Source organism: Cyrtonyx montezumae, unplaced genomic scaffold, assembly GCF_038088225.1.
Source record: "Cyrtonyx montezumae isolate F1298 unplaced genomic scaffold, pur_monq_1.0 scaffold_24, whole genome shotgun sequence".
NCBI classification, from domain to species: domain Eukaryota; kingdom Metazoa; phylum Chordata; class Aves; order Galliformes; family Odontophoridae; genus Cyrtonyx; species Cyrtonyx montezumae.
The window spans coordinates 2,242,644-2,259,686 of record NW_027071981.1 but is presented as its reverse complement, the minus strand read 5'-3'; the positions used below and the strand labels follow the sequence as shown (position 1 = coordinate 2,259,686).

Genomic DNA, 17,043 nt, shown 5'->3' with positions numbered 1-17,043 from the left:
CCGTGGGCCACACTTTTGGTTCTTCGAGTTGAGATTTGATTGTTGCATTTTTCTTGTTTATTTTTAAGCCCAGATAAAGCGTGTTGCAATATTTGCTTCTGTCTTTATTATGGGGCAAGATGTATAGTGTCATCAATCCTTGAACTTTAGCCATTATTTTCCACGCGGCTGGAGCCTGATCTCACACAGTAAGACAACATGAAAGAGGACTGCCACATCTCTTCATAAACAAATGCTAACAGATGGATGCTCTTCAGGGGTACGACTGCCAGAGCACAGTCACAAAAGGAGGGGAACCAGAATGTTCTGCTTCCCCAGAAAACTTCTTGCTCCACCTTCCGTTTTCTTATAAATCTTAAATTGTACTGTAATTAAATCTCAAGGCAGCAGGGACTTCTCATTGGGAGAAACAGGGATGAAAACAGCTTCCTCTACCTGATGGGACGCCCTCTGTAAGAACAAAGGGCTGGGGAAGAGGAAATTGAAACACCTGGCACAGCTGCACGGCACAAAATATACATTTAGGACAGGCTCAGGTTTGCCTTGTCCATCTGACACCACCTCCACTCCACACGGACCAGGCCCACACTCTGCAATGAAGCGTGCAGCTCCAGGTGTCCAGCCTGCACATCCCCACACTGCTCCCTGCCTGCATCTCTGACGGCCCTCAGTAATCTCCTGGGCAAGAAAGGCAAGCTCCCGAGTGCACTAATCCAAGAATGACTCCATTATTCCCGAGGCCTCAAGTTCAGGGTTGGGAAATGTCTGCTTTCAGTGGCAGCAAGGGTCGGACTGCAGCCAACGCCGCTCACTGGGTTGCAAAAGCCAGCCTGAAGTAGGGGCTCTGAGCACCTGAAGGTAACTAACCTGTTCACCTCCCTTTTTTTTTTTTTTCTTCTTTTTTTAACCCTGAGAATTTTAGGCCTGACACACGGATACTGACTGTGCAAAATAATGACACCTTAAGCACGTATAACTAAACACCGCAGGGTATTTCCTCCTACTATTCACCTGCCCTTAATAAAAGCTTAGCATTTCAGAGGCAGTCTGCAGGGAAAGCTTCGATCCCTGCTGCATTTTTTTTGCCACACGGATTCTGACCAAGCATTGTGTGGATCCCACACAGCTGGCAACTCTGCTCCACTGAAGAAAAACAACTCTGAAACGATGGTTACAAAAAAAGAGGCGAAGTTCACCAGTACCAAGCACCGCAGGGGCCTTTAACAAATTCCATATCCAGAGATTATGAAATTTCTTCCCCCCCCCCCCCAAAGGTTGTCCTGCTGATAAAGTTTGGAGATTACGTATTTGGTAAGGCTTAAACTCTTACACAGTGAGCACTAATAATGATCCCCAGAGATTGACAAGGGGGATGTCCCATTGGCGGCCGCAGGAACAAAGGTCAGCAGCACACTAATTTAAGGCTAGCTACTTATTTACCAGCAGCACAACTCACTGCGACGCCTCTGCCTCCCAAAAACCAGGCACAGCTTCACCTGCAATCCAACGCAATTGTGAGAAACTCTGAGCAAGCACAATTAAAGGCAGACCCCACACATGCTGCAACGAAGGGGAAAGCAGGCAGCCTGCACGCAACATCTCCTCACAGAACGGCTAACACACATCAACTGCACACACGAGATTCTTCTGAGTTAATGCTTGGTATTTTTTAAATCATTCATAATCCACCAATTCCAAAGGAACGTGAACTACATTTTGGATATGCTGGTGTCTGAGGCCATTCTTAGCACACTCTGTGGGGCTGGCAGAGATCTGCAGTGCCACACAAGCTCCTTCACCAACATAAATAATTTATTCTTCCTGCACCGCTTGCATTCATCTCTTCTAATCTGCAGCCATTACCGTTCTGCGTACAACACCTATGCAGCTTACACCTTCACATACATCCCACAACCCAATACATGCTACAAATACAATTCATTAAAAGCAACCCGCAGCATCGTTAGCTTAAGAAAAAAAAAAAGGGAGAGAAAAAAGGCAAAAGAGCAAATACCCTTATCCTTCCAACTGCTCGGCTGACTGTCCATCTCTCCACACAGGATCTACCCTCCAGCTGCAGTTATCAATTATGCATACCAACAGGACAGCTGCAAGAGAAGAAACCTCCAGCCTGGGATGGCAATCATGGGCTTCCCCAGCCGTGTCTGCAGCCGCTGCTGCACTGGTGCTGCAGGAGGCGGTCAGCTGACGGCGCGGGGCGTGGAGCTGACGCAGTGCCGGCACAGCCTGCAACGCCGCCGCAGCCATTTGCTGCGAGGGGGCGAAGAGCGGCGGCTCAGCGGGCGACACAAGGCAGACTGCTGTTCAAAACAGGGCTAAAACGGCTTCTGGGTGGCGTGCAGCAACCTGACGAGCTGCTGGGCCAAATCTGTTGGTTTTAAAGGAGCGCAGAATGGCTATCTTGCTCGCTACCTCTTTCCTGCAGCTGACGCCTCCCTTTCTGTTTTACACCAGTGCCCCATGGTGTTGGCTGCAAACCTGACAGTTCTCTCTTCACTTAAATAGAAAGGACAACAACCCAGAAGTTTATACCCCTAACGCATTAGAAGCAGCTTACAAAAATACTGCGCAGGCCCGAGACTAAACTAGAAACTCAATCTGCAAGAGCTGTGAGAACCATACCTATCCATTTTGCACATCTGACCAGTAATAACAAACTGCATGCCTTCAGCGAGCCCCCTCCACTAACAGCCACTGCTAAAGACACACAACCAAAGCCAGTTTCAATGGGTTATTAGCCCATCCCAAACAGAAGAACTGCACTGATTCACAAGAGGTCTTCCTCTCAGGAAAATCTTTCTCCAAGTGACTCCTTTAATGCCTCCTGCTCCTCCAAATATTCCCCACACTGGAATTTAAGTCTATTTCTTGCTTGGTAGCACAGAACACCTGAACAGCCATACAATTTAGGAATATGAAAATGAAATGAAATAAAGATTTTATCTTTAATTAGATGTTATTTTACAAATACTGTGCTCTTCAAGGAGCTCAGCATCATTCCAGGATATTTTTTCCCCTCACTGAAATGCAACAAAACCAAACCAAAACAAGCACTTCTCATTGGCTGAGCAGCTCCATCTAACCGACCATGTTTTCAATATGGAAAGAAACAGGAATTAACCCAGTGGACATATTTTATACTTCGTACAACCACAACGACCTGGTTTGCTGTTACAGGACAGGAAGCATTCTCCTTCTATGAGCACTGGAGTTACAAAAAAGCTCCAACATGAACACAGCTCAGCTGTCCTCTCAAATTTGACGCTCCCTGCTTCAAATTCACCTTTGCATCCACCCCATCAAGAAAATTAGAGAAATAAAGTGTCAGCAGATCTCTGTATTTCTGTAATTCAAGTACTGCATGCTCTGTAACTTACATGAAAATGACAGTCGTGTTAGCCTGTAAGGCTGAAACCTAACCCCAGCATGTTCAGAAACAAACACCAACAGAGACTCACCTTCAGAAGCACCATCACATGGGTTTCCTGCAAAACTGAATTAACTTCCCAAATCCTTTTCTCAAGCTTCATGCACTGTTCAGCAAGAATATCTGGACTAACTTAAACTGCCTCTGTGGTTACACCACACTATACAACTTGACATCACAATGAGAAATATCAGTGTGGGGGACTCCACAACATACTCTGAGTTTGTAAGCTGGTATCATGAAAACATCTATCTGCTAAAACAAGTTTATGTCAAGATGGCTCTCTGCCCTGTTTGTGAGAGCTAACTATCCACAAGTGAAGAAGGTACTGTGAGTGAAGCAAGTGTATACAACAAAGGAAGTAATATATGTAAAATTAATTCAGAATTTCTCAAAACTTGGGTACTGTCCTTTGAAAGCCACGCTGCACTTCAGCCAGTATTCATTTATGAGCACTAGATGGCATCCAAGTCCTCTTCCATAAGCAGGCCTAAGAGCAGCTCCCTACAGTGGCTGCCCGTACTCTGCAGCTGGAGCCATGCCTGCTGTGCCACAGTGCAGCATCACAACAGCAAAGTCCATGCTGAAGTCAACCTTCGTACACAGTAGTTTTAGGGAGATCAGAAATCGGTTGTAAAGTCCGGCTGGCATGAGAGCAAAGCAGCAGGGTTATCTGCTAGGAAGCCAAGTACAGCACATACCGAGAAAGGGACAGGAAGCCAAGTACAGCACATATTGAGGAAATGACAGGAAAAAAGGAGCATGCCCTCTAAATGTGACACGCAAGCATCCAATAGCAGCAGCTGCTGGTGTTGCAAGGTAAAAAGAAGAGGTCTGCTGAAAATGCTGTAAGTAGGAACTGCTTACGTGGAGATGAGTTTCTCCACTTTTAAGTTCCGAATTGGTTTGGGTTTCTTTTTAACATCTGTGTCGCTGTGAATTACAAGGTCCCTGTGGTCCGACACCCTCATAAAATGCTACTGAAGGGTCTGCCATGCAGCACTGAAACAGTGAGGTTGGTCAAAGCTCTACTGGAGCAATGGAGTTTATTTAATAAATTAATCAATCCGCAACCGTTCCTGTTGCTTCCCTGCAGTCTCCTGGGGCTGTCAGAAGTTACATTTCCAGGTACACAGAGGTGTGTTTGCATTTCAGTTGGCTTTCAACAAGCAGCACCCATGAGTAAGTATTCAAGGACAGCACAATAAAGCCAGGCCCCGAAGAACAAACACAGCACAGATCCACTGCTTGGCCCTGTGATGAATTATCTGTCCTTTCTCAGAGTGAAAGGCAATCGTGTGTTAGTGCTGTCCCATTACTCTGCCTGCTAATTGGGAGTAGTTTGGTAATAAAAGCAGACAACTGATTCTATTAATGGATTTCTGTATTTTTAGAATCTTCAGGCATGTCACAGAAGTACAACTTTGTTCAGAAGCAGAGTACCACAATATCAAAAAGCCACGTACTTCTCCAGTCTGCAACAAGCTGGAACTCCACGATACATACAGTTTAGAATGAATGCCAGGGGAAACTTCCTTTAATCCTATTCTACTTTAACTTGCACATTACTGGGTGAAAAAAACACTGAAATGCAAATTATCTGTGCTGTGTGTAAACCAATCTTAACAGCTGCAGGATACTCAACATCTTAATGGTCACTTTCCTACTAAACTGAGCACTTAGCCCCCTCACGCACTGTTCATTTCTGGCAGGGACCTACTACAAGCCATACGTCACGTGAGTGGAGCTGCACATGACATAAGTTGTATATACCACAGCAGAAAGGATATTTTCCTACTCTTCAAAGTCTGCTGTTTAACTGAATTATGTACAAAAAGAAAAAAGGCCTCTTGTGCACACAGAGTAGGCTGAAACACCACCCTTGGCTTACTACCACGTAGAGTGTGTCCAGAAGGCCATCTAATGCTCAGCCTGGAGGCAACCACAGAAGAGCATACAGTGAGCATTAACTTATTTCTGCACCAACAGATAACCAGCAGAACTGAAGAAAACTGAGGACAGTGAGTCCACTCCTGATAAACACAATAGTAAAAAAGTGCTGAAGCAGTCAGAATATGAAAAAGGCAACCGTGCAGGCTCCAACATTATTTTGTTATCCTCTGCTGAAGTAGGAAAGTTTACAGAAAGTAACTTAAAAAAAAAAAAAGAGTAAGTCTTGGCATGCTTAAATGTAGCTACAGATTATGGAAATTAGTGAACTGCTAGAGAGTGTACACAGATTACCTGAAGATATATTCAGCTTTGCTGTAAAGACTGCAGTAGGTTTTTCCTTCTTTTTAGCAGAAGCAGCTTCTCTCTCAGCTTCCTTCTCAAAAGCTTCTGGCTTTCCTACACTGACTATTTCTGTTTCAGTAGATAAAGGTGAGGTATCTGTGGCGGGTAAGGACACCATGGATACTTCAGGCACTTCTCTGTCCATAGCCTGCAAGGACTTTTTCAAGACATGAGCATCTTCTTCAGTTTTCACTTCTACCTTCTTTACAGACAGATCACAGGGCAGCTCTGGGCAAGGCAACCGCCTCTTCTCATCTTTGATCTCATTACTGATCTCTTCACTTTCATTTTTGTGCACTGTTTCTTTGTCAGTGACTTCTGCCACAAACTCAGGACCAGTTTTAGGATCAACCAGCATCACAAAGTCATCTTCTACTGAGACAGGAGAAGACTCAATAGGTGAGAGACCTTTGTTGTCTCCTGGTTTTGGTTCGGTAGCAATAGACAGATCAGCTGAATAAGCCAGAGCATTCAGCTCTTCCATCTGAATAGGAATCTTCTCTGCCTTGGCTATTTTTGCGGATGGCTGAGTGGTAGCAATCTTGGAAGAGTCTAGTTCAGCTTGGAAAGACTCCAGATAGGGCTTGCCAGTAGCAGCCAACGAATCCACCAGTCGTTCACGTTCCTCATCAGCTTCAGTAACCTCAACCGATTTACTGTTTAAGATGAGAGACTGATCTTCACTTTCTTTTCCAGGGAAGTCAGGTATCACCTGGCTATCAAACAAGTCAGATTTTCCAAAGTGTGGAGACAGTTTTTCAACAAGTTCCTTGTGTTCAGGCACATCCTGAGAAGCGTGTTCTGTTATTGGAGTTGTTGAATAATCTGTTAAGGATGGAGAAGCAGATTCATCAGAGACCTTTGTTCCCTTAATTAAGTCACATGCAATAGATATATACGGAGTCTCTAGATCTTCAGGACTGGTGGGACTCTCACGATCAGGTTTTTTAAGTGTTAATTCCTCTTCTGCTTCTTGGTCCCGTGTCAGTGGTACATTCACTGCCTCTTGGTATAAGGGAGGTTTCTCAGCCTCTTGTTTTACATTCTCATAACTAGCAGTAGTAGCAAATGTTCCCAAATGAGAAGCTTCCAGCTGCACAGTAGATGCTTCAGCACCAGCAGTCCCACTGCTCAGGGGGGCCTCCATGACAATATCAGGCAATATTGGTGATGGAGCAGCTTCTGAACTTTCAAATGAGGGGCAGAGTTGTGTCACGGGTTTCAGAGTCTCTTGTACCGACTCGGAGGTTTGAACTAAATCAACCTTCGTTTCGTAAGCAAGCTTTGTACATGCCACATCGTGCATTTCACTTTCGTATGCTTCTTGTACTAGATCAGGAGTGAGACCTTCAGGCATACTTGCTGCGGTGTCAGATAGTGGTGTTGATACGCTATCTGTTTTAGCTTCATCAGCTTCTAGGCCTTCCTGCTCGCCAACTGCTCGAGAGCTAAAATCACCTTGTTCTGCATTCTGAGCTTTCATTTCTGCAATTTTTTTCTCATCATCAGTTCTATTTTCTGAAGTGTCTTCCTCTATCGGGCAAATAGGTTTGACTTTGTTACCATCGGGAGTTAGAAAGGATTCAAATTTAGTGCAGGTGATGTAATTCTGAGAAGGTTCTTTCACAGCTTCTGGGGTACTTGGGAAAGACAGATCTTCAGCACTACCTTCACTGTCTCTTTCATAATCCTTCAGCACTGTCAGCTTATCTACACCATATTTCTCATCTAAACTGGTTTCCAGTTTGCCGTCTATCTTACTTTCAACATCCTCTCTCAAGCTGCTCAGTCCATGACTACCACCTTTTACTTCCCATATTGGCTCATAGGGTTTGAAGTCTACATACTCTTCCCTTCGAATACCATCTTCTTTTAATGCCTTTTTGTCACTAGGATCGCCATATCTGCCTTTGTCTTTGACAGAAAAGATATCTTCCTCATTTTTCTCAAACAAATCTTTAGGAGTTTCTGGAGACATACTCAGCTGCTGTGCAGGCATTCTCTCGAGACTGCATAATTCTTTAGGGCCCTCTAGCTGCACTTCTCCTTCAGCTTGAAATAAAATGTCTGCTTCTGCTTTAGAAAGTGAGGGTTCCATTTCTGAGTATTTCGTCTCGGAAATATCTCTCTTATTTCCCTCTGCAAGGAATGGATTTCTTACATTTTCCACTGTTTCTTTACAAACCTCACTTGCACTTTCTTTGTAAATGCTTCTTGCAAGTAATCCATCAGAGAGTGTATCAAAGGCCGTGTGCTCTTTAAAGGGATCAGCTGAGAGAGGAGAGAAGGAGAGAAGAGAAGCAGCAGTATCAAGTGGGACTGCAGTAAAATCCTCTTGACCAAGTGACTTAGTGCTACCTGGCTGCTCCTGCAAGTCCACAACTTTTTCTGTGACCATTAAGACAGAAAGGAAAGTTAGAAAATGCAGATGTTCTTAAAGTCAATGCAAATTTTCATGACAGGATTACATTACGTTAGTTATGAAGAGGTTCTTCCAAGCTCTACCATAAACATTACTAGCCAGTGAACTATCAGTTAAAAAATGCTATTCTATTTCATCTCTTCTAGCAGAGAAGTATGAGAAGTTAGAGAAGCAGCAACTTTTTGCATTGCAAAGATCACAGTAAAGCTGAAGATGCCAGAAATACAGAGCATCCAAGTACAGCAGGCAGCATTTCCAAGGTGGGGGGAGAAAATAAAAGGATGAAACAGGAAGAGGGTATGCGTGCATGCTTGCACATTAATATATGCACAGATGTGCACGCTTGTAAGAATTCTCTTTTTGCACTTTTTATTTTAAACATCAATTTGGTGGACATAGTAACAAACAAAACACTAATATGTATGTACAAATGTTATTACATCAACTACTGCAGAAAGTTACTACGGATTAAATCTTTCTGCTAAATCTATAAAGTATTAACCTGTTAACAGTATCAACTTCTCTCTTCCATCAAGGGTCCAAGAATTCACATATGGCTGTAGTATGTTTATGAAACATTTTACATGGACAGAAATGAACGGCCATTGAAATTTTGAATGGATCAACTGAAAATTTGAAACTGAAAACAAGATAAGCTGTTCTTGGACCCACTGCTGACTTTGAGTAAATTAAGAGTAATTGAAAAGAGTTAATGAGATCAAAAGTGCAGGATGTATTCAGACAAAGGTGAGCAGAAAGAACTTGCCTGCAGAGGAGTGCATCAGAGGCGCAGATGTAGCAGGAAGAGCAAAAAGGGTCTCATCTGAAAAACAAACAAATAACCTCAGCAGAAATAAAGGCTAAATAGTCAAAGGGGAGGGCAGGGAAGGCAAGCAAGTAGTCAGTTCCCAGTAACTAGACAGGCCCATAGCCAACATCTATGCCCACAAAGAATCTTAGCACTAGCCGTAAGCCAAGTGACCAGGGAGTCAATGCTCAGAGTTGGTTTACAACAGGACCTTCACTGAGCTAACTGAGGGATCTCCGCCCTGCAATCCAAGGCCCAGTTCAAAATAAGATGCGCCACAGTAACTCATTTTTATTTTCATTCTCCACACACGCTATTGAGCTGCTTTTGTATCTCTTACTTTTGAAAAAATCACCTGCCACTGATACCAACACACTGTCTTTAACGTGATCGCTTTGTCAGAGGCTTTCCATGCCCCTAACTTGCACGAGGACAGCTAAGATAATGAGACTCTACAGAAACTTCTACAAGACTGAAGTAAGCTCTGAAACCCTCCACAAAGAAGGCTGAGAAGGCACACTGATGCTGACCGAAGTGGAAACAGTAAATGACTGTATTCTCACTTACTATCTGCCTTTATTATTTGCATTATGCTGGAACGCATGCAAGCTTCCAAACAAAGGCGTTATTTTTAAATCCTTCAGCATGACTCAAGAATATTTTGCTTTTCTGAATTTGTATTAACCATAATATTTCAGAGAAAATCTCACTTCTCCTGCTACCGCCCAAAGAACTATGAACTACTGTGAGGAAGGAAAGACTTCCTTCTCCTATGCTAAAATAGTCACTCTAGTCTACAAATCCACAATGGTGACAAGGCAGATGATCCCAGAGTTTCAGATTATGCAGAATAAAGGCACACAGCTAAAACGTTTTACTAAGCTGCATGAAAGCCAAGTTGAGAGGCAGCAACGCCAACCATCATGAGGAACCAAAGAAATTGAGACCAGTCCTCCTCCACATTTGAGTCAGCAGTATCTTTCCCAGGTCTGTCACAGCCTGTTGGCATTATGCTGATGGAAGAATAGCAAGAGTGTGTAAAGTTTTCAAATTAAGGCTGTTAAAGAAGATTTACAGTTTATATTAATTGTATTAGCAGAATGGAACAGTATTTTTGAGTATATCAATTAGATTTTGAATTCCCAGTCTAGACAACATTAACAACCTTGAGTTTTATTTGCCTGGATAAAACCAAGTATTAAAAAAAAGAGCTTACACTGCAATAGAATCAATTCTTTTCAAATGAAGGAAAACAAGAAATGAGAAACGTGATAAACCCAGCAGTAACACAGAGCAATCTAATGAAGACATGAGAGCAATGTTTGTTTCAGCACTGAACAAAGACTTTCTGCAAATGCAGTGTCAGCTGAGCATCCTCACGACTCAGCTCACCCAGGTTACTCCCAACAGCAGTTTTCCAAAACATCTTAAGTCTTACAACCTGCATCTCCTGTTACAATACGCAGCTGTTTATTTCTGGTTTGTACAGCACTTCTCTTCAAGAGCTGCTTATATTTCCCAAAATCTGACAAGTAATAAAGATACAGGGTAGGAATCAGTATTTAAAATAACTTCCTCAACTTCTGCCAGGATAACGAGGATATCTTGTTTCTGGAAACTACATTTCCTACATATACTGAAACCTCAGTTCCAGATTTAGAACTTAAAAAGTGCTGTAGTTCAGGGGCAGCAAAAGCTTTTAAGGACAGAAACCACACTGGAGGACAACGGATCAATACGTGATACCACAGGACGCAGATCCGTAACACTCGCCCGTACGTCGCCACGTATCACAAGCATCAGGTATCAGCAGTGTGTAGTGCTTTCTATACTGCATAACCACAGAGAGTTTTCTGTTTCTGTTGAGGAATGCTGATTTCAAAAGCTTGAGCACCGGTTTCTGAGTGCCTCATGAAGCCAGCACAACGCAAGAACTCATTGGCGGGTTTGGCCTCCATTTACTCAGTACAGAAACATTCAGTAGCTGTGCCAGTCACTGCATTCCCAGATACTCTTAATGGAAAGATATGCCCACACCCATACTTTATTTTCCACACATCACTGGAGCGTGAAAAAGAATTACATAAAAGCAGCATTTCCTAACCAGCCAAGGAGAGCCACCCACTCTCCCTCCACCTACGTCAGAGCAGCATTCTTCCTGCAGGAAGGAGGGCACCAGGACCTTCCTCTGCTGTTGGATCTGGGTACCTCCCCCAGGCAAGTGGGGGAACATAGCAGCACATCCACAGCCCAGCATCAGAGCCGACTCAAGAACTGGCGGCATCTGCATCACATACACTATGCAGAATGCACTTCATTAAGAAGTTAAGGTGGACAAAGAGACTCCACGAGACCCTGTTAGACCTGAATGAAAGACCTAGATACGGCAGACCCAGTGCCTTGAAAATGTTACAGACAACATGGGCCTCCCCACTTAGGATCCAAATTACGGGCACCAATAACTGGGTAAGACCTCAGATTGGCAATGAGAACAATCTTCTGCTCCCTGCCCCTGAGAACCTAAAACCAGGCATCAATAGAATAAAATGGCCTTGGAAAGTGCAGATAGAACCATGGTGGTGCGGCCTACTTGCACCTTGGGGGAGATTACTGGAGGTGGGAGGATCGGTAGTTCCCCTGGTAACTGGTACACGGCCTGCCAGTATTGTGGTCAACAACCCAGTCTTTATTGCTAAAGGGGTCCCTATCATGTCCCTATGGCAGATCAGGACACCCCCTTTGGTGCCTGATAATAGTTGTGCAGCCACAGATATCGGGTCAAAGAGTTTGGTACAGGCGGTCAGGGCATGGCCCGTACAAGCTGAAGTGTTGATCCAAGATAGGAATACAGCCTGTATCTTGCCCTGGAGGGCAGACCTTCCCCTCTTGGTACCCTTGAAACAGGCATATTACTCCCCGTGAGTCTAAGTTTTCAGAATTGCCAGAAGGAACAAAATGCTGCTGAAGTGTTCCAGAGTTGCTGTAAGATCAAGAGCAACATCCAGTGATGGTCTACCTGGGACTGATGGAGTGTAGGACAGACCTCCGCCACGTGACTGCATGCTTCCAGTAAACACCACTGAGCACTGGCCTAACACGAGCCATATGCTGATCATCACTCAACCCGGATTATATCGATACGCATTGTGATGGGCAATTATATAAGCGTCGTGATGTATTGGATTTCTGTATTTAGGAAGACTCACCCTATAGTTAACTTGATCAGTGGTTCATGTTGTGAAGGGGTGGAGTGTATGGGAGCTGTTGAATCGTGGCCTGAACCACTGATGGATCACCTGAGGGGAGCACTGAGTCAGCTGCAGGAGCACAGGTGAAGGCAATGCACCTGTGTGACCAGAAGGGGTGGAGTCTGGCTGCACCTCTCCCAGACCCCATTTAAGGGCTGACCACCACTGGGGAAGGTTCTCTTGTTGGAGATCCCTCCCCTGTGGAGTCCTGAGTGAGCCTTGATCATCAGTGACAGGTAAGCCTTTCCTTATTTACTGGTTGCCTTTATACTGTCTGGATAAGCCATACAAAATATACCATCCACTTTCAATATTTTGTGTGGGTACTTTTCTTTCAGGTTATTCACCCTACACTCATGTCATTTAGCAAAGTATTCCAACTGATGTTCCTTTCATTAGCATGAACCCCAGCACTTGAGAACTGTGTTTTGTTTTGAGCTGAAATGCAAGACCCACCAACAAGAAACACATTTCCAGTTTGATTAAAAATAAACAGAGACAGTAGAATAACTGAGCATCATTTTAAACCCCACTTGCAGCTGTAGTTGTAAGAAGCAGGTTATTGGTTAAACTTCAAAGCACTGAATAGCAAGGTTTTGAATAAATAGCTTCGAAGTCAACAAAGTAAAAAATTTCTGAAACAAGAGAAAAGTTAGCTGCAAAAGCTTCCAGAGAAAGAGCATTTTAGAGGAAAAAGCTGATGTTGGGGCTGTTGCTTCTCTATTTATGAAAGCAACAACCTCCTTCAACACTTATGTGCCATGAAAAAGAAGCAAGCAGAGGACTTAAGTTTAGTCCCACAGTACAAGTGCTTAGGAAGAGCACAGTCATCACCAATGGATTTTTTTGCTAATTGATGCACCCTTCCACCTGCTCTCACATGCAACCATCCGGCCACACACAGCAGGTTTACAGTAAGGAAGCTGTTCTGATCAATTGCTTATATTTACACGAGCTCAGTACTGCTAAAAATAACAATAAAGAAATTGTACCATTCCTCCCTTACATGTAAAAACATCCCTCCTGATGAACAGCCTGGCTTTGGTAGGGTCTGCAGCAGGGAAGCAGCTGCCTACACAGACTCCACTTCAACCCTTCTCCCTGTTACGATGCAACTGCTCTAAACACAACATTTTTCACCAAATATTTAAACATATCAAGATGAAGATTCAACTACTAATAGCGTATTTTCACATCATTAGCTCTGGTGTCAGAGACACAGCAAACTAGGCCTCTGTTTTGGCTCTGTTTAGCCTATAAACAGAAGCCTCAAGTTTACTGAATTCAGACTGCAATCTACTTAAGAACCCTGGAGGAAAGCAGCCATCTATATACAAGATGTACACAAGACAGATTATGAAGGTTCAGATGAAAACAGGAGCTCTGTTTTACTCATCTTGATGGCATCAGAAGTGGGAGCATGGAAGGATCCAAGAATGCCATCCTTACCTAAGGCAATGACAGGTCCTCAGCTCCTCTGTTACTGCCAGCAGCCCTCACACATCACTTGCACAACAAGATGCATTACAACACACGGGAGATCTCTAATCTTATGTTATTTGAGATAGATGAAGAAAATGAATTCAAAGCAAGGACTTTCAATCTCTGCACCTTCAGCTACTCAATTTTATGGAAACAAATCTCTAGCCAGAAGCAAGTGTCCTCTTACTATTTAAGTCGAAATCTATAACCAAAGTGGTTTAAACAACTATTTTTCCCCTCAAATGTCATCTTTTCATGGCCCAACTAATGACACCCTTTCTTCTTTGGGAAAAAAATGACATTAGAGGCAAACTGCTTGGAATGCAAACACTACAGCATACAATGACTCAGGTAAGGTATGCCACTTCACCTCCCCTTGTTCATCCATAAAGTAATAAGTATGAAAGCCTATGCAGCTCCCCCCCACAATGTTCAGCGTGAACAGGCACATACAGAAGATGAGTTAATTCCATGTGCGTTACAGTTCTCATTCTGCCAAAATAAGGGACCATTAGGAAAGCACTAGTTGGGTTCTTTGATTTCCTTCTGTGCTCTTTTTCAAAGGCCACTGATTATTTTGATACAACTGCCAACCTCACCTCAGTCCTGCATCAAATATTGTGATTAAAAAACACTATGAGCAAGATCCAGATGGATATTCAGAGATACGACATTTAAGGATTTAATTTAATATAATTGAGATGTAAGAAGCAATCTAACCCATTATACATCCAGCTTCACACACAGAAAGATTGCCAGAGTGAGTATCTAACAACAGAACAAGAAAAACCAACACAGCTCAACGTAATTAACCAAAAATAAAATAACTCTCCCTTAAGATCCAGATTCTTTAATCATACATTGAAGCACCAAACAAATTTGGGTTCTGGCAGTACCACAAAACAGAAAAGTATAATAATTACACCCAAGCTTATTCAAAAGCAGGTCTAAAGAGCCATGCAAACCCTACCATTACACAAACATCCAATTTCATTCCAGAGATTATACCAATCATGAGAGTCCCTTTCACTGATTTGTATAGATGGAATTTTTCCCCTGCTTGCTCTCCATGATTAAGAAAATTAAGCAATATTTAGATTAGCTATTTCATCATTGTAGAATATATTTATTAGCTAAATTAACAGGGAAGAGATGCCAGTGATTTCTTCCAGCATCTATTCCAAACACGTTACCTTGTGTGACAAGCCACTCACGTAACCATTTACAGTCTGTAAAATAAAAGCAAATTGGTGCATAAGATATCTTTATCTCACGGGAGGGAAAAAGAACACTGATGTTCTTGAGGATTCAGCAGAGCCATTAACATCACAGAATATACTTTAATGAAATGGATAAAGCAGTGTGAGACCTTTACATATACACCATGCTCGAACATGAAGCAGCACAGTACCTTCCTGGGTTGCAACGCATCAGGTTTTAACTGTCCACGTCAGCTTTTAAGTCACTCTGGTAATTCACACACAGGATGGATGGTTTTCTTATCTGATTATGAGATCTGTTACACAGCACTTGGGTTCAGAACCCTGGAAACCTCACCCCTCCCCCCTTTGTATAGCATTTCTCTAGCTGAAGGCATGAGTGTTTGAGGACTAGGGTGAAGACCAAGGAACAGCCTTTGATCCAACAGAACCACGTTTTGTCCTTCCCCTGGATCTTACTTGCTCCTTTCCCTTACAGTTCTCCAGCTACACCCACTTGCTAAAGGCTTCACAGAGGCTCTGTCTGACTTGTCATTGGTTTCCTTATCACCCACAAAGGAGGACAGGCACTACTTCTGTCAGAAGTGGGGTGAGAGCAGAGTTCAACCCAAACTGCCAGAAAACACGATGAATAAGCAGCAGGACTCTGATCTCAGAACAACCACATCTCATAGGCCGAGAGCATTTGGAACTGGCAACAGAAGTTTATCTCAGCCTGGTATCTTATTTAATGGCTTCTTAATTAACATATTCTTCCCAGCTGATGAAGTTGATGACAATGATTAGTCCTTTCACTAAAAAGCTGCGAGTAAAAGTTTACAGTTCATTCCTAAGACGCAAAAGAAGCCTTCCAGCAAAAACACAGAAGGTCAAAATGGTATTCCTGACATGCCTTCTTTATACACTGAAAAGCAATAAGTTGAGACAAAGCCACGGAGATCAGTCATTTAGAAATGCTTCTAACCCAATCTTCTCATTTTGACACACGTGGTTAGCAGCAGATTGACCGTTTCCTCTTGAAAGACAAAAACATTTGGCTGAGTTAATTTGCTTTCCTCAGATTTTATGAATATTAATCAGTCCATTATTACTTTATTGCTATTGCAGCGTTTCCAGGCATGTCACACAGCTGCAGTTGCAGTGACCTCTCTGCTCCCTGTACTGTACTGCCCTAAAAGCAGTCTTAACAGCAGAAAACCTTATGTAGTATTTCAAAGTGCACAGTCATTTCAATTTTAGCCCACCAAACATGAAAATATGAAAATATTTCACTGTTCTGAACTGTAACTCTTTCTATAAACACGTTTTGTGCTTAACTATAGCTTTTTTCCTTTCATTTCTAATGCAATTCATCCTTAGCTTGTACATGAACATTCCTGAATATCTGGGGACAATTTACCTGAAAGATACACACATTGCTTTATATTTTCTAGCCAACAACATGACAAGAAGCAGCTCCTGGCTTACAAAGCATCTGGAACCTGAAGAATATTTTCACATTGAAACTTCTCTCATTTTCTATCGCTTGTAAAGCTACTATAGTAATATACAAGCTCAAAGAAAGAAAAAAAAAGCCACTTTCAAACAAAATATCTTTTAACAGAAAAAAAAGTGCACACTGAAAGACATAAACCCTCCCCAGATTCGGTGGTAAGCTGCAATACCATGGAGGAATTCCAGCAGTACGGAAAAACTACAAGAATGAAACCTGTATAGCTTCTGCTAAGTAGCCAGGCTCCAAGCTTGAGGGCTCTCCAAAATCCACGTCCTTCCCATCCTCAGCGTTGGAGGAAGAAGAGGAAGGAGAAAGCTAAGCAGCTGCCTCTCAGAACATCAACCGGAAAATTAACACTAGAAAAATGCATACTAAATTACTGAAATAACACAAAATGCACCGTGCTGTTCGTAAAGTAGAACTGTTACTGGAACTTCACTGCATTCTTACCACACCAACTGCCAGCAGCCACAGGATATTTCTATCCCTGAGAGCTGCTAAGTTAAAATCTCCTGGCCTTTATGTTCCAGCTCCCAATCACTCCTAACCCAACGGTGGAATAACAGTTGCAGTGACTTGACACTTCCCTAGCAACTTGCTACCTGCCAGGAAGAGAACAGCAGGG

The 17,043-nt window shown here is 43.0% G+C and overlaps 2 protein-coding genes across 6 annotated transcripts in view; both read right to left on the bottom strand.

The window, feature by feature from the left end:
• CCDC88A (coiled-coil domain containing 88A) overlaps positions 1 to 17,043 on the bottom strand; it is a 271,485-nt gene that overhangs the window by 122,401 nt on the left and 132,041 nt on the right. The window lies entirely within an intron of this gene.
• RTN4 (reticulon 4) overlaps positions 1 to 17,043 on the bottom strand; it is a 36,294-nt gene that overhangs the window by 14,996 nt on the left and 4,255 nt on the right. Inside the window, exons 2-3 of one of the 3 annotated variants that reach the window (XM_065739444.1) lie at positions 8,932 to 8,988; positions 5,693 to 8,131 (exon numbers count right to left, since the gene is read on the bottom strand). The exons of 1 other annotated variant lie outside the window; for it this stretch is intronic. In XM_065739444.1, coding sequence (XP_065595516.1) covers positions 5,693 to 8,131; positions 8,932 to 8,988 — 2,496 coding nt within the window. Of the gene's footprint in view, positions 1 to 2,014; positions 2,180 to 5,692; positions 8,132 to 8,931; positions 8,989 to 17,043 lie in introns of those variants that run through there. One more of the 3 variants, XM_065739446.1, reaches the window with a different exon arrangement.